The sequence below is a fragment of the Miniopterus natalensis genome, chromosome 3, assembly GCF_054644295.1.
Source record: "Miniopterus natalensis isolate mMinNat1 chromosome 3, mMinNat1.hap1, whole genome shotgun sequence".
In the NCBI taxonomy this organism is placed as follows: Eukaryota; Metazoa; Chordata; class Mammalia; order Chiroptera; family Miniopteridae; genus Miniopterus; species Miniopterus natalensis.
In genome coordinates this window covers 96567985-96588268 of record NC_142083.1, presented here as the reverse complement: position 1 = coordinate 96588268, position 20284 = coordinate 96567985, and the positions used below count along the sequence as shown (strand labels likewise).

Here is a 20284-nt window from a genome sequence, read left to right as displayed (position 1 = left end):
GAGCAGAGAATAGGACGGCATCTGAGGCTCCGGGACCCACCAGCCATAAGAGCAGGTGGCTCACCTGAGAGTGGGGAAGTGAGGGGAAGATTGGACCTGGAGCTGGGTCAGCAGCCTGGATTGACCGAAACCCCAGCTTCCCGCCATCCCCCCCCCACATCTCCCACCCCCTCTGGGAAGGGAAATTACATTTCCCCATTTTAGCAAGGGGTGGTGAGGAGGGAAGACTGAGTTAAAGCAAAGCTGAAAGTACAAGCAGGACGGAAAGTGAAACCGGGCACAGCCCCCAGTATAAGACTCCCCCGACCCAGGAGATGGCTGACCGAAGAGGCTGGGCCCTGCCATGGGCCAGAAGGCAGGCGACCTTGGCTGGCGTGAGTTTGAGGCCGGGGCTCAGGGCAGAGGGGTGGGAGGCTTAGCTGACGCTGGGCAGAGGATGAGAGAGCCTGACGGGTGGGGGTGGGGGCGCAGGGCTGAGGGGCAACTACGTGGCAGAGGCAGGATACGAGATACATCTGACCAGAGGATGGGAATAGGCCGGCATGAATGGGAAGAGGGGCTGGGCAGACAGGTGGTGGTTTGGCCAGGGCTGGGCAGAGGGTGGGAAGCTTTGATCTACACAAATGGGGGGAGTTGGACAGGCAGGGGGACCAGGACCAGGACCAGGACCTGGCAGAGAAATGAAGAGTTGGGTTGGGGCGAGCAAAGGCCAGACAGCTCGGCTGAGACTGGGGCTGGCTAGAGAAACATCAGGAAGAGTTGGCACGACTCGGGGCTGTGGCCAAGGAGTCAGCAGCCTAACTCGGTCAAAAGTCTGTAGTTTGAAGCCTGAGAGGACGTCTAATCTGCAGTTGGAGACTGAAGGGCTCAGAGGCTGGGACCAGAACAGATGGTAGGGTCAGAGTAGGGACCGAGGACTAAAGGATGCGGACAGAACTTTCAATGGCCAGAGCCAAGGACCCAGGGTTGTCTGCAGAGATCAGGGAGAAGCCAAGGGAAGGGGCTGGGGGCTCCAGAGCTCAGGCAGGAAGAAGAGGGTCAGTAGGAAATGGCACGGCTCAATTCTGGGAGGGCAATATCCACCAGGGCCTGGCACCCACTCTCCCTCCACACAGAGCTGGGAAGAACCCCACTCTGCCCAAGTCAGGGAGCCTAGACATTAGAGTGCCAGGCACTGCCTGCCCTCCCTGGGAGTCCATGGGGGAAGTGGACCTACCCAGAAACTTTCCGTGGTCTTCACTGAGAGGGTATTTTGAGGAGCAGGGCCCAGGACTTACAGATCAAGAACAGACAGGGCAGAGGCAGGGAGCGGAGGGTGAGCAGGAACAGACTTAGGCTTAGGAGCCTGTTTTGGTTTGTGTTTCAAGAATTGTGTAACTCCAGTGATTAAGAGGTTTCCTCTCCCTGAGGGAGACACCGCTGAGCACTGCCCCCTTCCCAGGGCTCAGGAAACAGGGCAGGAAGCACTTTCAAAAACCGGCTGGTCCACCTCCCCCATTTTACAGACAGGAGCTTGAGGTGCAGAAATAAGAGGTGACTTGCTGCAGGGAAGAGCCCAAATGAGAAACAGGTTCTGCCTCCCGTTCCAGGCCTCCTCCCCCTTCTGGGACCCCCCTGTCCCTCCCTCACGGCCTTAGGAGAGACTGGATCAGTCAGCCCTTCTGACTCCCTGGGATAGAGTCCCCAGCATTGCCAGCTGCCCTGGGGCCTAGTTGGGGCCATCAGAGCCGCCTGGCCAAGCCCGAGGAATCCTTGGCAGAACAGAGTGCCTGCTCCAGGGCAGACGGCTGCCTCCTCTGAGCTCCCTGGGGGAAGCTCACGGGATGTGCATTTGGGTGCATCTGGAATCCAGTCTTGATTCCCTCACCCTCTATGTACCTTGGCAAGTCAGCCTCACTGAGCCTCACTTTCCTCATCTACAAAATGGGAAGCACAATAGCACCGAGGCTGCCACATGGACACCTGGCCAAGGGAGCTAGTGGGGCTGTGTAAGGCTGTGTGCGCCGGGCAAGGGCACTTTCCTTTCAGTCACACGGAGGTGCCTTCCACAGCTTCCATCTCATTTGTGATCTTGAAGGGTCAGCGAGATGCTACCCGAGCGGGGGCCTGCAGCACAGGCTCAGGAAAGGCACGTTCCCTTCCTTCTGAGTGCTTCTCAGGCTCCCCCCTCATTTTGCCCACCCTCTCCCCATCTCTCCAGGGCTCAGCCTTTTGCTGCTGTCCTTGCTCCTGGCTCGAGCTGGTGTCTGGGGATTTCCTAGGCCCCCAGGGAAGCCCCCCCTGACCCTGCAGGAGGAGTTCAAGGTCAGCCTGCATCTTGCCAGGAAGCTGCTCTCCGAGGTTCGGGCCCAGGCCCGCCACTTTGTGAGTTTCCCTAATGCCACTGGCTCTGGGGGTGGGCGGATCCCCAGTCCCATCTGGCCCCCACTAACAGACCTTGCCCTACAGGCTGATGTTCACCTGCCAGGAGTGAACCTGGACCTCCTGCCCCTGGGAGAGCAGCTCCCCAATGTTTCCCTGACCTTCCAGGCCTGGTGCAGCCTCTCGGTGAGTCAGGGGGTACTTAAGGGGGGCAGGTGAACTAATACTAAGGCTTGGCTGGGCGGATAGAGATGAAGTCAGGGGTTGAGTTGAAGATAGATTTGGGGGTAGATTGAAGGACAGAATCTGGGTGAGGCTGAGTATGTCATTGGCTGTAAAGATTAAGCTGAATAAAGAAGTGGATTAAAAAGGCAAGCGTGAAGCTGGGCATGGGGTGGGGCTAGAATGGGACTAGGGATAGAAATTCCCACAGGGAGAATGGGGATGGCTGGGAGCAGGCAGTGGGCTGGGGACTGGGGACAGGAGTGAAATGAAGCGGGGGATGGGGAGAGATGGGGATTACTGGTGAGGTGGGAATGGAATGGGGTTTGGGTGGAGCTGGCGACCTGATAGAGAGATGGTGACAATGAGCCAGGACATATGAATGAGGGATGGAATTAGGAACAGGAATGGGGGGAGGGTTTGGAAAGAGGTTTAGGCTGAGAAGAAGTGAGGAGATGGAGACAGGGGAAATGGTGGAGACAGGAATAAGAGGCTTGTGGATAGAGAGCAACAATGGGGATGGGGTTGGGGTTACACGCAATTCATGCATGGGACTGAAAATGAGGTTGGGAAAGGAGACAGGATAGAGGTCCACAATGGAGACCAGAATGTCAAAGAGTGAAGGGAAGGAGTGGAGGAGATGGAGTTGAGGTTGGGAACAGCTATTCGGATGGAATGGGGACTAGAGTTTGGGATGGGGATGGGACCTGGAGGGGCTTGGGCTTGGGTTTGGAAGTGGGTCATCCATGGCCTGCTGACCTTTCCTGACCCCTTCCCTCTGCTTCCACAGGACCCAGAGAGACTGTTCTTCCTCTCCATGAAACTTCGCCCCTTCCAAGCCCTACTGGGGGGGCTGGGGAGCAAGGGGAGCTGGGCCAGCTCAGAGAGAACGCGGCTGTGGGCCATGAGGCTGGATCTCCGAGATTTGCAGCGACATCTACGCTTCCAGGTAGAGTGGCCCCCACCCTCCTTGATCGCTGGAAACCAAAACTGAGGATCATTGGCTCCCTTTTTAAAATATCCCCATGGCCACAGGTGGGGTAAGTCTGGAGGGAGATGCTCCAGATCCTGTGTGTGTGTGTGTGTGTGTATAAGTGTGAGTGTGTGTGTGCGTGTGTGTGTGTGTGTGTGTGTGTGTGTATGTAGCCACATCAGGTCCTGGCTCTACCCCCTACCTCTTGGGGTCTTGGTCTTGAATAAGAGAATAGCTCTGAAGCACCCAGTACAGCATCCGGCATCTGCAGGACCAATAATAAAGTTGGTTTCCTTCTCCCTGCCACCCTCTGACATCATCAGATCATTTCAAAGGGAAATAAAAATTTTACCTTTATTAAAAGAAGAATTGAAAATGCAAGCAGCAGAAAAACCAGCTATATCACCTTTCTGCCCATTTCTGATCCTAAGATGACCCTTAAGACAGGAATTTCCAGAACCCCAAGTGCCCAGAGCAATCCTGGATGAGTGAGCCAGCTCCCTCCATGGGCACCATCTCACTCTGTGACTTCCATTTTCTTGAAGCAAAACAATCAGGCAGGACACATGAGATGATGACATAATGGAAGATCTGAAGTAGGGGCTGTCCAGGGAAATCATAACTTTGTGGTCTCTGATGTCATTTGGCACCACTAGGCACGTAAAGGAACAGGATTCACTCAGCATCTCAGCAGGGCCATTTCTGACCTGTGGTCCTCTCCTCACAGGTGCTGGCTGCAGGATTGAACCCCCCTGATGAGGAGGAGGAGGAGGAGGAGGGGAAGGGGCTGCTCCTGGGGACCCTGGGCGGCCCCTCCCAGCTGTCCTGGCCCCAGCTCCTCTACACCTACCAGTTGCTGCACTCCTTGGAGCTTGTCTTGTCTCGGGCCGTGCGGGACTTGCTGCTGCTCTCCCAGGCTAAGAACCCAGTCCAGGCCTGGGGGTGCCCAACACTGGCTGGCTCCCAGCCCTGATGCAGTGGTTTCTTCGCCCCTTCCCTCACCAGTTAGGACTGTAGGACCAGGGTCTGTACCAACAGGACAGCCACCAGCTCACTGCCTTAGACAAGGCAGGGCTCCACTGACCTCCCTCCCCAGACCCTACCCAATAACTTAAAGCCCCTCCAGTCCTTGCTGGATATTTATTTCATGGATATTTATTTATTGTTTAGGGAAATGATGATTTATTTATTGTTTCAGGGCCCGCTGGCTGTCCTCGGCTAGGCCGCCACTCTGGGTACCTAATAAAGCACTCTCACCCTCGCTCTGCCTCGGCTTCTTTTCAGAGAAGGGGTGCTTGGCACCCAAAGAGAGCCTAGAATGGACTCTGAAGCCTCTGGCCACCCTGGACCTCTCTCTGCTCCTACATTTTGGGGTTCCTGGCCCACCTTTCCCCACTCTGGCTTGCTCAGTGTAGTTGCCAAAGCAACCAGCAGAGTTCTGAGGCTGAGCTCCCATTTGGAAGTTCCAGGCAGCTGATCTGCTTGCATCAACCTCTGACTGTAAATGGAGCTCCATGGGCCCTCCCAGCCCCTTTCCTCTGGGCTGCCTTTCTCCCACAGTTCGCTAAGGGCTTGGGGAGGGCTTCAGGCAGTGGGAAGGCTGTAGGAGGATTGTCTCTGTCCCCTCTCAGTCCTCCGGACAGGTTAGGGAGGTAGTCAGGACAGGCCGTGAGAGGTGGCGTCCGTGAGGCAGGCGGTCCGTCAGCTCCACTGGAGAGTCAGATTCCTTAAGTTCATGGTTCTCAAAGATGTCTGGTTCTGTCTGCTCCGTGAATGAAGCACCAAAAACTAAGGCCCAGAGTGTGGATAGGGGGGCATCCAAAGCGGCCGAGGGAGTCACGCTGAGCAGGGTTCAGCAGAGGCCTCCACCTCTCACTCAGGGCCTGGCTCCGGGGCTCGGGGCTGTCACTGGGGCTTTGGCCTGCCCAGCCTGGCCTGCAGTTCCTGCATCATGCCCGAGTGTGCAAGGCCAAACCTGGGCATGGAAGACAGACAGGGGAGCTGGTCTCCAGGTTTCTGCAGCCTCCTGCCCAGCCAGCCCAGTCACCTCCCCCAGTGCTTACCCGTGTCCCAGGGGCCTTCTGGCTGGCACTGGGGTCCCTTCAGGCCTCGGGAGGCTTGGCTCTGGAGGTTCCTCTGGCTGGAGAAGTCTCTGCTCTGGGGCTGACAGCTCTTCCTCTGGTGGGGGGCTAGCAGGCTCCTGCTGCTCAGGGGTGGGGATCCTCCGGAAAGAGGGCCGGGAGCGACGACGCTGTGAGGAGCTGCGGGAGAGGAGTACACGGCTCCGCGGGACAGAGACATCCAGGCGAGACACAGGGAGGAGGGCCTGCAGGGAAGGGAGCACCCAGTATTATGGGGCTGGCTTCAAGGTTCTGGTCTGTTTGGCTCTGGACCCTACCTGGAGCCCCTACCTCACTCCAGCTGCCATGAGCATCCCCTCGGGCACTTCCTGCAGCCTCTTCACGGGGCCCAGGCTCCACCTCTGCAGGCTCCTGATTTGTTGGCTGGTCCTCTGTGCCTTGGACCACCTCCAGGTCTTCTGCAGCTGTGTCCTCGGCCTCTGCCCTCTGGTGTCTGGTCACCTCGGCATCTTCCATATCACAGGGCACTTGTACCTCTCCCTCAGGGCTGAGGTCCCCACACTGCCTCTCGCTGCCTTGGCCCTGCTGAATTGCTTGCCATACCCCAGCCTCTTTTTCCAACAGCATCTGCCCTTCTGGGAGTCCCTCAGCCTCCACTATGGCCAAGGTCCCCTCTGCCCTCACCACCTGGGAGCCCGAGGTAAAGCCATCCATCCCACAGCCTCCTTCTGCCACTCTAGAGTCCCCAACCTCCACCCACTCTCCCCCTGGCTCGCCCTCCGTAGCCTCAAAAGCCTCCGCCTGGCCACCTCCCCCGGTAGCCTCCTCTCCTTCTGAGCCCTCCAGGCCAAGGCCCTGCCCACCTCTGTTCTCTCCCTCTGCAGCCTCCAGCAGCTCCTCACCTCTGCCGGCTTCCTCTCTCCCTTCTGAGTCCCAGCCTCTCCCAAATATCCCATCCCAAACTTTCCCGGCCTCTCTTTCAGGCCCTTCCCCAGTCGCAGCAGCCCTTTCATCTGAAGCTGCCTTATGCCCCACAATCCCGGAGGCCGAAGGACTGGCCGGCGCGTCCTCACTGTCCTGGAAGCTCGGCGCTGCCTCCGTCAGCCTCCAGTCTCTCCTGGGTGTTTCATCTGCCTCCCAGGACACTTCGGCCTGTCCCTGCTCATCCTTGGTTTCCCTGGCATCTGACTCTCCCAGTGACTGGCCTGCCCTTACTTCTGCCCCGTGCCCTCCCCATGGCTCCTGGCTCTCTGCTCCACACCCTGCTTCCTTCCACTCTCCGCCGGCCTCCAGGGCCTGTCCCAGTGCGGACTCTGGGACTCCTGCAGCCTCCCCCTTCCCTTCCCCCTCTTCAGCACCTACTTTTCCCTGAGGGGTATCCCCGCTCTCTACATCCCTTTTCCTCTGGTTTTCCCAGGCTTCTGCACCAGGCTTTACATACCCTGTGTGCCTGGGGTCATCCGCCAGGCTCCTTTCTGTCTCCTCTTTGCTCAGGGCTGGAATGCTCCAGAGCTCTTCCTTCCCTCCCAGTCCTTCTTCAGGTTGTTCCACTGGGGTCTGGAAGCCTCCTATCAGCTCAGGTTCCTGAATTTCAGTGTGCTCAGGGCCACCACACTCCACCCCCAATTCTTCTTGACCCATCTGAGCTTCCTCCTCATGTCTCATCTCCCTGAACTCCTCTTCAGGTCTGGCCTCTGGGGTTTCCTCAAAGTCGGCATCACTTTCAGCCTCATTTGCCACTTTGTCCCAGGACAGCTCAGTCTCTATGGCCTGGCAACTCTCTTTCTCCTCCTTGGCCTCCTGTGCCTGCACCACCTCGTCCAGGCTGGCTTGAGCAGCCCTGATCTCTGAGTCTTGCCTTCCCTTGGCCTCTTTCCCATCCTGATCTGCCTCACCCTCAAAGCCCTCGCTTGCCTCCCACTCTGACTCCTGTCCTTCAGCAGCCTCCTTCCCTGCTGTCTGGTCCTTGGCCGCTTCTCCCATTCCTTCAGTTCCCAGGGCCTGGGTCTGTTGCAGGAATAGGCTCACCTCAGCCTCTCTATTTTCACCCACCTCCTCCTCCTGGGCTTCCTTGGAGGCCTCTTCTAGGACCCAAGCTATCCTATCTCCTGGGACTGCCCCATATTCTGTCTCCCTGACTGCTGGGAGGTCAGCCACCTCCATGCTTGAGGCCTCCTCCCCATCTGAAGTAGTCTCAGTCTCCTCCCTTCCTGAGGTTGTCCAGGCCTCCTCCCTTCCTGAGGTTGTCCAGGCCTCCTCCCTGTCTGAGGTTGTCCAGGCCTCCTCCCTGTCTGAGGTTGTCCAGGCCTCCTCCCCTCCTGAAGTTGTCCTGGCCTCCTCCCCATCTGAAGTTGTCTCAATCTCCTCCCTGCTTGAGGTTGTCCAGGCCTCCTCCCTGCCTGAGGTTGTCCAGGCCTCCTCCCCGCCTGAGGTTGTCCAGGCCTCCTCCCCGCCTGAGGTTGTCCAGGCCTCCTCCCCGCCTGAGGTTGTCCAGGCCTCCCCTCTGCCCAAGGTTGCCCCATCCTCAGACTCTCTCCCTGGCTCCTGTGTCCCCTGTGCCCTCGTGCTCTGGCTATCCGTCACCATGGCCACCACCTCTTCTTCCCTCCCGGCCTCTTTGGCCCCAGGCTCCTGGATCTCCTCTGCAGCTGCCTCCTTGACTGCCTGTTCTGGCTGCCCGCCATCCCCTGCCACCTCCTGCCCTTCGGCACTGGCCTTCCCCTCAGGCTCCCTGGGCCTAGTCCTCTCTGACTCCACCCCGCTGGCCACCCCTGGCTTTCTTGCCCTGACCTCTTCCTCCTCCTGTTCCCAGGTTCTCAGTGTCCCGTCTCTGTTCACTTCCTGCTCATTGCACTCCTGACTCTCCTGGGCTTGGCCGCTCCTGTCTCCACCAGCCTCAGACGCCGCCTCAGGCTTCTTTCTAGCCTCCAAGGGGGCACTTGGCTCTTGGCACCTGGAGGCCTTGGCTGCCTCCCACGCCCCAGTGTCCTGCCTATCTCCTTGGGACCCATGGGAGCTGCCTTCTCCCCAACTCCAGGTCTGTTCTAGAGCTGATCTTCCCTCCTGGTGTATTCTAGCCTCTCCAGGCCCTCTCAGGCCTCCAGCCCCCTTGCTCTGGCTGCCTCCAACAACCTCCAGGGCCTCCTGGGCTTCCTCCTCTACAGTTCTCCCTGGCCTTCCTGCAGCCACCTCCCCCAGTTCCTCAGCTGCCCGTGCCTCCCTCCTCTCCACAGTGGGGACCTCATCTCCCAAAAGGTAGGAGACAAAGGTGCTGAAGGAATCCTAGAAGAACGGGGAGGGGGAAGACAAATGTATTAAGGGGAGGCCCAGCTCTCTCCTGGGGGCCCTGGGCCAGAGGAACTCAGAATAGGAGGGGTTCTGGGGCCTGGAAGGAGGACAACAGGATCTGCAGAAGGAATAGGAAAGGGCCTAGATTGGGGTATGTGGGTATGTTTGCGGAGGTGGGAGGATTGAAATCCAGAAAAGATTGGGTTAGGAGGCTGCCTGATCCTAAAGAAGGAATCTCAAGTCTGAGGAGAGACTCAAAGGGAAGAGGGAAGGTGAGGTCCCAGACAGCAGGGTGAAAGTCTCTGGCATCTCTTTGCCCGTCTCACCAGTGTCCCCCTCAAGGCCTGATGCAGCCCAGGGAAATGCAGCCGGAGGAAATCCATCTTGTCTGTCTCTGTGTGTCCAGAAAGCTGACAGTGACCGTCCCCACCCACCAAGACAAGCCAGTCTTCCCCGGGACCCAACACACTTCCTCTTCCCCTGTTTCCCCCTGACGCATCCTTACCCCAGGCCCTACCCACCTTCTGCAATGCCCACAGCAGCTTCCAGCCCAGGCTGGGAAGTGGGTGTGCACCGTACAGGGAACTCAGGTGCATGTTTGGAGCTAAAGGGCAAAGGAGGAAGCCAGAAAGGAAAGAAACGGGAGCAGGAGACCTCAGAATTGGGGAGGAGGGAGGGGGCATGCGGCAACTGCAGCTCAAGTGACTCAGGTCTTGTATTCACACCTCAGCCATTTCCGTCTCCCCACAAGCCACAGCCACTCTGTGAGAGGAAGCTGGGGTTTGTGGTTCCTGTTTTGCCTGCAGACAAAGAGGAGTGAGGAGGGGGCTGGTGAGAGCTCTGGCTTGGCACGTCGGGGTCATTAATGCTTCCCCAAGGGGCGAGAAGGGGCTGCATTGGCGGCTTCAATGCCTGTTCCCTCATCTGTAGTCATTCTTGTGAAACAAAACTTGGCTTTGTATTGTGGTCATTTGTGTCTGCCTCCCACCCTCCTGTGAGTTCCTTGCGGGCAGAGGCCGCGTATGACACGCTGAATTTCTAGAGCCCTGCATGGGTGGCAGGGCCTCATTTTTCACTGGTTGAGTGACCTGGGAAGAAGACCAAAAGGAGCACATACCGGACAGCAGTCTGAGGGCCTGGTGGTGAGAAAGCGCTGACCCAGGCGGCCGGGCTACGGGAAGCCCATAGGAGAGGTTAGCAGGGGCAGGAGGTGAAGAAAATTCAGAATGCGTCTGTACCGCCGAGGGGGAGGTAAGAGGAGCCATCCTTACTTGGGACTAAGTGAAGTGACATTGATCTACACCCCTTTCCCCAACCCCCATCCGGAGCCCCACTTCCTAAATGACCGATTAGAGGAAGGAGAGGAGAATCACAGAGTCGGAACCCGGGCCTTGGACTCCTCCGGTCTAAGCTCCCTGCTGCCGGCAGGGATCCTGCGGCAGCCTGCTCAGCCACACCGGCTCCGGCGCGCTCCTCGGGGCACCTTGGCGCCTAACTTTGTATGATCATCGGTAACTTTCTGTTACCGGGGCTTAGGCTACTTCTGTGATATTCGTTGGTTCTAGGATAATTTGCCGAAGGGGTCTCTTAACGCCTTGGGTACTGCCCATAAATAATTCACGAAATCCTCTTAGGTGGGTGTTACCTTTACTTTGAGTTTCTAAAGCAATCTAAGGACAACAGAAAGGAGTAAGGATGACCTGAAGCTGTCCGTCTTTGTTCTCGGCCAGAAACAGTCGTATCTGAAATGAGTAGCCAGGTGGCCATCTTTGTTTCTGGCAATGAGGGTCGGAGAGCTGAAGCCGGTCGCGGCCATGATTAGTGCTGGCACAATAGTCACGGCCTCGGGCGCTGTTAATTTAACGTCGGGGCCCTTCTTGCTGATCCCATCCAATCCAGTTTTAAAGCAGCGGTTCCAGGGTTCTCCGGGCCTCCCTCGGACCCGCACCCCGAAGCTGGCGAGGCCGAAAGCGAGGATACAGAGAAGACCCGGAAGTGGTGAGGACCGCGAAGCACGTGATGGGGGAACCGGCTGGCGCTGTCACGTGACCAGCCATCCCTCGGTTCCTTAGTGTGGAATGTTCAGCGGCTCTTAAAGGTACAGGCTGCAGGGACCCCTGCTTTAGAGGGGTGGGGGCAGAGTCCGACGGGTGGGGGCGTGGTGGGGCGTGGAGAACGCGACATGGATCCCCGATTTAGTGTAGTGGATTGCGGGGCGCGAGTGCAGCAGAGAAGCGCAGCTGGGGCCGGCAATGGGGCGTTGATCCTTCTCGCCCGCCGCAGACCCTCCCCGTCCCGTCGGAGCCAACTCTGAACTTTCGCTGACTCTGGACCCCTGGGGGAACCTGACCCTGATGCCATGGGAGGCTGTGCAGGCTCTCGGCGGCGCCTCTCGGATTCCGAGGGTGAGTATGAGGGCCCCCCGCTGGAGGGGCTGCCTCTGCCCCGCGACCCACCTGACGAGCTCAGGAGCAGGCGCGACCCGGGGGCGCCCGTGGGGTCCGCGTACGCCTGAGAGTGGGGGGCCCTGCCCCCGTCTCGCCCTCGCAGAAGAGACGACCGCCCGGGCGCCGCGGCCCCCGCCGGCCCCGCGGGGCGCCCACTGGAGGAACGCGCTGGGCTTCTGGTGAGTGGCCTGCGGAGTTCGACGCGAGTAAAACGCGGAGAAAAGGGGGGAGCGACGGGAGGAAGAGGGGAAGCGAGCCTTGAAAGGGAGCTGAATCCGCAACCATTTTCTGACCCAGCTGGTTTTCCCTGAAGCGACGTGTCAATGTCCCAAACTTAAATTATTTACATACCACCTGTAGGATTACTTGTTTTTATTCCAACCAGGTAAGCCTTTAAATTTGTAAATATACGTGTGTGTTTTTCCAAGGAAACTTTAAATCACTACTCTATATGGAGAGCCAGTATTTCCCTAATGCACATTTAATTAAATGCATCACTACTTTTTAAAAGGTCATCCTCTGCCTTCCTAAAATCACTTAAGTACTGAAAAATACTTCCAGCACCAACCTAAACATCGAGGACTTGGGTGGCAGGTTGGGCTGGAGGTGACTTCCCATCGGACCCTGGTCACTTAGCCTCTCTGAGCCTCAGCCTGTCAGCAGCGAAGTAGGAAGAGCAGTAGTCCCCCTGCACCTGAAATCTCTGGCGCTGGGCCCAGTTCCATTCCCATCACTGAGGGCAGCTCCGGGAGATAAGTGTAAGCAAGCAAGGTCCTTCCTGGATCATAAAGGACTTTGATGTTGTCTTGTGTTGATCCCTACAGCACTCTGCAAGGTAGAAGAGAAATTTGTATCCCCACTTTTCATATGAGTGGACTGAGACCACTCAAGTAGGAAGTGGCAGACCTGGGACCTGAATGTAGTCCTTTGCTTTCACGCCCCAGGAGCTTTCTACTGTACAATAGCGCCTCAGAGGCAGTGAGTGGCTCAGTGGATGAGAAATGCCCCAGAAACTGGTGGGAGCTCAGAGGAAGTCATCAAGGATGACTTTCTTCTCTTCCTGGGAGAAGTCTGATCCCAAAGCCTGTATTTCTAACCCTAACTCTGAATAGAGATGAGGTCTGGTGATAGAGAAAAAAGTGGGAAGCTGATTGAAGGAAAGGGGGAGGTTTGGTGCTAGGATTGCGGATAGATTATAGGCCTGAAAGGAGGTTAAGATCTGCTTATATGTCAATTATATCTCAGTAAAACTGGGGGGAAATCTGTTCTGCTCACTCCAGGCTCCTGGGCCTTTGCAACAACTTTTCTTATGTGGTGATGCTCAGTGCTGCTCATGACATCCTTAGCCACAAGAGGGCATCTGGGAACCAAAGCCATGTAAGTGACCCTCTCTACCTCCACCACTGTGGGAAGAGGAACTCACCCTGGGGCAGAGGCTCCCTGGAAACACTCATAGAATGGGGTAGCCAAAGGGCTGAGTAAGAGGGCTAAAGTTCCCAGTCTCCCAGATCTCAGAGCAGGAAGGGTCTTTAAAAATCAGTTGGTACCCGGCCGGGCGTGGCTCAGCAGTTGAGCATCGACCTAGGATGCAGGAGATTGGGGTTCGATTCCGGGTCAGGGCACATGCCCGGGTTGCGGGCTAAGCAGCCGATCAATGACTCTCTCATCATTGATGTTTCTCTCTCTCTCCCTCTCCTTTTCTCTCTCTGAAATCAATAAAGATATGTTTTTTTAAAATAAAATAAAATAAATAAAAATAAAAATTAATTGGTGCCAGGTGTACAAACTCAGGTGTTGGCTGGGTAGAACCATGGTCTGTGGCAGTTCCTTAACCCTCACGCTGTTAACGTTTGGGGCTGGATAATTCTTTGTTGTGGGGCTGTCCTGTGCATTGCCGGATCTTTAGCAGTGTCCCTGGCCTCTTCCCTAGATGCCAATAGCATCCTCTGCCCTCCAGCTGTGATAGTCAAGAATGTCTCCAGACATTGCCAGATGTTCCCTGTGGGATGTAATCACCTCTGACAGAACCTCTTGTTTATGAGGAGCTGGAGGGCACATGCCCAAGGAGAGAAGCTGCCATGTTGCAGGTCCCGCAGGGAATTTGGTCCAAGATCAGACTTTCTGGAAATCCACATTTTTAAATGAACTCCGGAATGTGTTACCCAGATAAAGTCCATTTACAGGGCCATCTTTGTCCAGTGGATCATTCTATGGAATCCTCCTTCCCATTGTGCACATAGAGAAACAGGTCCAGGAGGCCAGTGCTGACCCAAGGCCATCCTTCAAGTTAGAGCAGGGCTGGGACTGGAGCCAGGCCCTGTTTGTCTACCCTCTTGCCTGCCTGGGTGAAAGACTTTCTTCTTTCCCATCAGGTAGACCCAGACCCAGTCCCCACCCCCCACAATAACTCATCTCGATTTGACTGCAACTCCGTCTCCACAGCTGTGAGTACCCATCTGGTCCTCCCCTGACCCCCAGCCCCACTGCCTGAGCATCCAGCTGGGACTATCATAATTATAATCATTAAGACTGCCATTTCCTGAGCCCTTTCTGTACGTAGCTAATATTGGCTCATTTAATCCACACAGCAGTGCTGTGAGCTAGGCAGTTAATCATCCCGCACTTTCCAGATGAGGAAACTGGAGCTCAGAGAGTGTGAGTGCCTTGACACAGCTAAGGAGCGGCAGAGCTGGGACTTGAACCCAGATCTGAATTCAGAGCCTGTGCTTGCAGCAGGTCTAATTGGCTGGTTTCTGTCTTTCCTCGGCCACTTGGCTCAGAGGTTTGTCCCAGGAAGGTCTGGGGCCTCACTCTGTTCTCCTGTCCCAGGCAGTGCTCCTGGCAGACATCCTCCCCACTCTCGTCATCAAATTGCTGGCTCCCCTTGGCCTTCACCTGCTGCCCTACAGGTCTGGATGGGGGTAGCGGGAGGAGGGGCGGCTGGGGTCTGGGAGGGCAAAGGAGGCGGCAGGCGAAGCTGACCTTCCCCTTCCCTCCGCCTCTCCCCTCAGCCCCCGGGTCCTCGTCAGTGGGCTTTGTGCTGCTGGAAGCTTCATCCTGGTTGCCTTTTCTCAGTCGGTGGCGATCAGTCTGTGTGGTGAGTGTGAGATTTTGTATCAGGTGGGAGGCCCAGAGGAACTGCAACAGAACATTTGTGGGAGTAGTTCCCCCAACTCCCCAGAGGAAAGGGATTATTTTTGTAACCCTCAGAAGCTGCTAGGACTGCTCAAGTAGGAGAGGGGAGATGAGGCCAATTTGGAGGGGTAGGTGGTGGGGGACATGGGAGGAAACGGATGGTTTAGATGGAGATTGAGATGAGCGCAGAACCCAAGACTTCATCACAGGGGTGGAGGGGGCGTCCAGGGTCCAGGATGAGTTCTTGTGCCTGATTTGATAACGGTGGGTGTCAGTACCATTCCCTGTGAGAGGACATTCAGAGGAGGGCTTGGTTCTGCTTCAGATCTGGAGCCCCGCCCATCCAAGGGTCTGTTTTTAGCCCCTCTGAGCTGATGCAGAGGAGGCCATGGCCGGACACCTTACGGGATTGGGGTACTGGGAAAAGGCCAGTATGGCCACTGCTGTGCTTGTCCTCCCCCTAGGTGTGGTCTTGGCTAGCATCTCATCAGGCCTGGGGGAGGTCACCTTCCTCTCCCTCACTGCCTTCTACCCCAGGTAAGCAGGCAGAGCAGGGAGTGGGGAGAGGAGGTCCCACTGCTGGCTTTGGTCCTTCTTAGTGCTCCAGTGTTCTCCTTCTCAGGGCTGTGATCTCCTGGTGGTCCTCAGGTACTGGGGGAGCAGGGCTGCTGGGGGCGTTGTCCTACATGGGCCTCACCCAGGTTGGCCTCTCCCCCCAGCACACCCTGCTGTCCATGCTGGGCATCCCCGCCTTGCTGCTGGCCAGGTAAGCTGCACTAGGCTGGGAGGAAGAGGGCTTAGAGGAGAGAAAACTAGATCATGATCCCAATCCTCAGATCCCTACAGTCTTGTTATGAGGGATGTCGGTTCTGATGGGCCTAGGTTTCAGTCTGGAGCCGCCACTTGTTAGCTGTGTGGGATGGGACAGGTTGCTTTATTACCCTGACCCTCCGTTTTCCCATATTTCAATGGTGGCTGTTCTCCTTGCTTCTCTGCAAGGTGATGTGTGTGAAGCGTCCAGTACAGTGTGGGTCCCAAGGTGATTTGAGGGGGACAAGGGAGGACTTGATTAATTTTATGTGTATTTTCATGTGTATTAGGAAAAAATTTTAACTAGTCAGTCAAACCTCTAATTTCACAGACTATTGCTTAGGACAAGGCCATGTAGAAAAAGGGAATCAATTGAAAGAAAAGTATTAAGTAAAAAATATTATACGCAGGAGGAATGTGGATATGACAGATAGCATGAAAACAAAACATAAGTGAAATTTGGGAGGTTCTGGCCTAACACAGAATGGAACACATAATTAAATGGTAGCTAGAGCAGTCATTGGAATAGTAATGTCAAGAAAACAGCTGACTGGCTCAGTGTGAGCAGCTAAGAGACAAGCTTCAGCTCTAGGGAAAGGAACGTTTTCTACAGTTGGCAGCTCTCTGCACAGGATGGGGTGCCTCAGAGGAGTGTAGAAATGAGGGGGCTGCCTGGGTAGGAGTGGCCTTTCCTGCCCAACAGAGGCTCTTGGACCTTATCTCACTCTACCTGCTCCTAGCTACTTCTTTTTGCTCACATCGCTGGAGCCCCAGGACCCTGGAGGGGAGGAAGAGGCAGAGAGAGCAGCTCGGCAACCCCTGATGAGCACCGAGGCCCCAGAATCAAAGCCAGGTGGGAGACACAGGAGGTCCTCAGCGTCACGCACTCTGGGGTTTAGCCTTCCTCTCTACAGTGGGCAGTTGGAAGGGGAAGTGGGTGCGTGAGAGCCAGTCACATGCATCTAGTCAAGAGATACTCATTGGGCCCCAGCCAGTTTGGCTCAGTGGTTAGAGTGTCAGCCCTCAGATTGGATGGTCTTGGGTTTGATTCCCGTCAAGGGCACGTACCTCGGTTGCAGGCCTGATCCCCGGCCCAGTCGGGGGCTTGCAGGAGGCAACCAGTCGATGTGTCTCTCTCACATCGATGTTTCTCTCTCTCTCCCTCTCTCCCCCTTCCACTCTCTCTGAAAAGCAATGGAAAAAGTATCCTCAGGTGAGGATTTAAAAAAAAAAATACTCATTGGGTACTTAGTCCGTGCAGGTGTTCCCTTCAGTCACGGGGGTGCCGTGGGGAGTAAGACAAGGAAATGAGGCCAACTCCTAAACAGCTGAGTCAGAAACGTGCTTTTCACTTACTGATAAGTGCTGGAAGGACATAAGACAGTGATGTGCTAGGAAGTGACAACTGGGAGGAAATGGAGAGCAGGTCTGCTTAGAGAAGGTGATCGGGGAAGGCCTTTTTAAGGAGATGTCGTTGGGCTAAATTTGATGGACAAGGCATCAGCCCCGCAGACCACGGGTGAACAGGTTCCAGGCAGAGGGAACAGTAAGTGCTGAGGCCCTGCGGTGGGAACAAGCCTGGATGTTCAGGAAACAGAAGGAAGGGGCCAGTGTGACGGGGGTAGAGATGTACAGCCATCAAACTGTACAAGAGCCGTGAAGAGATCTCCCCTGGTTAATTCTTTTTTATTAAATCTTGGCAAAATACACATATCGAAGTTTACCAGCTTGACCGTTTTAATTGCACGATCCAGTGCATTCACCCTGTTGTGCTGGCTGGTTCTTCCCAGCAGCACCCCTGTGCTGAGCCTGTATGCCAGCCTCACCTGCCCTTCTCTCCCTGCTCCTCTGCAGACTCCAGCTCAAACCTCTCCCTTCAGGAGAAATGGACTGTGTTCAAGGTATGGATGGTGGCTGTGGCCTGTCCCCGTCTGTCGCCAGTGCCCGTCTCCCCGCCTTGTACGTACGGTCTGTCTCTGACTCTTCCAGGGCCTGCAGTGGTACATTGTCCCCTTGGTCCTGGTTTACTTCGCCGAGTATTTCATCAATCAGGGACTTGTGAGTAAGGGCCACCGGGCGGGGGCGGGGCTAGAGATCAAGGTGGGGACTCACGCCCGTTCACCCCCGTCTGGTCCTTGCTGCAGTTTGAGCTCCTCTTCTTCCGGAACACGTCCCTGAGCCACGCTCAGCAGTACCGCTGGTGAGGGCACGGGCAGGCGAGGGCGGGCAGTCTGCTGGCAGGGCTGGGCCTGGCGCCGGGAGGGGCCTCCTCTTACCCCCTGCCCCCCCGAAGGTACCAGATGCTGTACCAGGCCGGCGTCTTTGCCTCCCGCTCTTCTCTTCAGTGCTGTCGCATCCGCTCCACGTGGGCCCTGGCCCTGCTGCAGGTACCGGGCCCCTGGCCCTCGCTCCATTCCCACCTTAGCTCCCAGCTTCCCGACGCCCCAGTGCTTCCGTCCCTCGGCAGGAAGCGTCTGTGACTCACCGTCATGTTCTCAGTGCGGGAACAGAAGGCCAGCAGGGCTCCGTGTCCAGTGTGTCCCCCAGAGCCAGGCAGAGCTGATGTAAATTCCGGCTTCTGTACTCAGTGGCTGTGACATGTAGGGCAGGTCTCTGAACCAGTTTGAGCCTCAGTTTCCTCATCTAGAAATCAGGCATGGCCAGCACCTACTTCTCAGGGTAGTCATAAGAAATAGAGGCGAGAAGAGGAATAAAAGAACAAGGTTTATATTGTGTCTTAATCAGTTAGAATCACTTCATGATTATTTGCACAAGCCTCATGCAGAGAGGCTTTCAAACAACATTTCTAACAATAAGAAAATGTGTGGTGCTTTTATTCCACATGGTTAACTATAATAGAATCAGTGACAGGTTATGTATCTCAAGGCTGGTGAGCAAATTCAACTACCCATGACAAAAGTGATCTACAGCTTTAAGAAAACACACACTTTCCCTCCCACAGTCTAAGAATTAAAGTACGTTTACATAACCAGCATTTATTGTTTCTACAGCCCCGTAGGTAACTATAAAATAAACTTTCAACTATTATAGGAAAGTCCTGTGTCCTTTTTAATTTACTTAAATCTATAACAACATCTAGAATAAGTATAGATTACACTTTAATGTTATGGCAACAGCCTGCAAATATCCTCTTTCTCCTTTATTTATTGAAGCAGCACCACCAGCCCAGGGCCTCGTAGCCCCAAAGGCCCAAATTCTTGTGTCAATAATTCTTAACTGAGGGATCTTCATTAGATGCTACTGAAATGTAGTTTATGATTTTAGTTATAATTTCAACTGAGGCTGCTTCATAGAAATAGGGGCGTATAATCACTTAACTCCATTACAGAAAGCGTCTAGCCTAATGCTGCCGATGAAAGTGTCTGCAGTGTTTTGCAGATCACGTTAGTATTACCAGAGTGTGTTCTTTTAAAGGCAGAGTTCTGAGCCCAGCTCAGACCGAATGAATTAGAACCTCTGAGGGCGAGGCCTGTCTGGGGAACAAGAGCCCCAGGTGATGCTTACATGCATCAAACCTGTGAACCACCCTGGTGGCAACCCCTTGCCCTCGGGGATGGGACATTGGGATCCCCTGAGTGACTGGGGCACAGAGGAGGACCTACACCCTTGGGTGGGGTCAGAGGCTTCCTGAGCGCGGAGGGAACATCTAAGCCAGATTTCTCAGCTGCAGCACTGGGGCTACATCATTCTTTGTCATGGGCTGGCCGGTAGGATGTTGAGCCCACCTCTGGCCTCCACCCATTAGATGCCAGTAGCAACCTTCATTCCCAGTTGTGACAACCAAAAACATCTCCAGACATTGTCAAGCGTCCCCTGGGCAGCAAAATCAAGCCCCATTGAGAGCCGCTGGTCTAAATGTAGCCTCAATGTGGCAAAACGGGGGATTCAGGGAGCCCTTGAGGGGAGGACTGAGATCACAGGACTAAGTGACTGTGATCCAAGCTGAGCTGTGGACAGTGGTGACAAGGAGATCCCAAGTGAGAGCAGGTGGAATGGCATTCCGGGGTTGGGAGAGACGTGAGCCAAGGGGCGAGGGAGGAGACCCAAGGTCCGGGGAGCTGGGACAGGGTAGAGAGAAGGTGTGACCCGGATCCCATGGTCTGGTAGCCCTGCTGGATGTTAGGATTCAACCCAGGCTTCCCAGCCCTCTCCCTCATCAGTGTCTCCAAGAACTGGGGCCACTGGAAGGGATGGCAGCCTCCCTTTCTGCCTGCCGCGGGTCCGAGGCTCAGCCCTCCCCTCCGCCTGCCCCACAGTGCTTCAACCTGGCCTTCTTGCTGGTGGACGTGTGGTTGAGCTTCCTGCCGAGCATCTACCTCGTCTTCCTGATCATTGTGTATGAGGGGCTCCTGGGGGGTGCTGCCTACGTGAACACCTTCCACAACATTGCCCTGGAGGTCAGCACCAGTGATGCGAGGGCTGTGGGTGGCCTTTCTGGGGAAAGCCAGGGCGGGGGTGTGGAGAGCTGAAACCTCACCCCTGCTCCCCACCCTCCCCAGACCAGTGATGAGCACCGGGAATTTGCCATGGCAACCGCCTGTATGTCTGACACCCTGGGGATCTCCCTGTCGGGGCTCCTGGCCCTGCCTCTGCACGACTTCTTCTGCCACCTCTCCTGACACTGGGCTCCTTGGGACACAGGATGCACTGGCAGATGGGCAGGTTAGACCCCGGCCCACAGCCCAGGGCCCACCCACGAGCTCTGCCCTGGACTTCCCTGCATGGCTGGGCTGCAGAAAAGCGCCCAGGTCCCGTTTCCCTCTGAGCAAGGGGCAGCAGCTTTCTCCCCTCCACACTGATCTTGGGGACTGTCTTCCTGGCATTGTGCCCTCGGAATAAATGTCTATATTATCGATTGACTCTGGTGCCATTTTCCTTCTTGGAAAAAAAATTATTATGAAAGTAATACCATGGTGGGCACACAGTGCAATACACAGATCTTGCAG

General features: G+C 55.8%; 3 protein-coding genes across 4 annotated transcripts; 2 read left to right on the top strand and 1 right to left on the bottom strand.

The window, feature by feature from the left end:
* The first annotated feature begins 343 nt into the window (after positions 1-343).
* IL27 (interleukin 27) lies at positions 344-4529 on the top strand. Its single transcript, XM_087815150.1, has 5 exons — positions 344-374; positions 2201-2364; positions 2449-2547; positions 3374-3532; positions 4284-4529. The coding sequence occupies exons 1-5, from the start codon at positions 344-346 to the stop codon at positions 4527-4529; spliced, it is 699 nt and encodes a 232-aa protein (XP_087671276.1).
* A 932-nt stretch (positions 4530-5461) lies between these two features.
* On the bottom strand, positions 5462-9323 carry APOBR (apolipoprotein B receptor). Of its 2 annotated transcripts, XM_087815148.1 has the most exons (5): positions 9252-9308; positions 7998-8919; positions 5968-7790; positions 5620-5882; positions 5462-5531 (listed from the first exon to the last, which is right to left on the bottom strand). In XM_087815148.1, exons 1-5 carry the CDS (start codon positions 9306-9308, stop codon positions 5462-5464), a joined length of 3135 nt encoding a protein of 1044 aa, XP_087671274.1. The 2 variants fall into 2 exon arrangements, with proteins under 2 accessions (XP_087671274.1, XP_087671275.1); XM_087815149.1 differs by having other exon boundaries at positions 5968-8919; positions 9252-9323.
* Positions 9324-11078: 1755 nt separating this feature from the next.
* Positions 11079-20197, top strand: CLN3 (CLN3 lysosomal/endosomal transmembrane protein, battenin). The gene is made up of 15 exons (XM_016217942.2): positions 11079-11330; positions 11476-11551; positions 12653-12749; positions 13745-13816; positions 14202-14281; positions 14384-14469; positions 14972-15044; positions 15130-15273; positions 16058-16170; positions 17172-17218; positions 17307-17375; positions 17462-17517; positions 17611-17704; positions 19595-19735; positions 19838-20197. The coding sequence occupies exons 1-15, from the start codon at positions 11285-11287 to the stop codon at positions 19955-19957; spliced, it is 1314 nt and encodes a 437-aa protein (XP_016073428.2). The 5' UTR covers positions 11079-11284; the 3' UTR covers positions 19958-20197.
* The last annotated feature ends 87 nt before the right edge of the window (positions 20198-20284 follow it).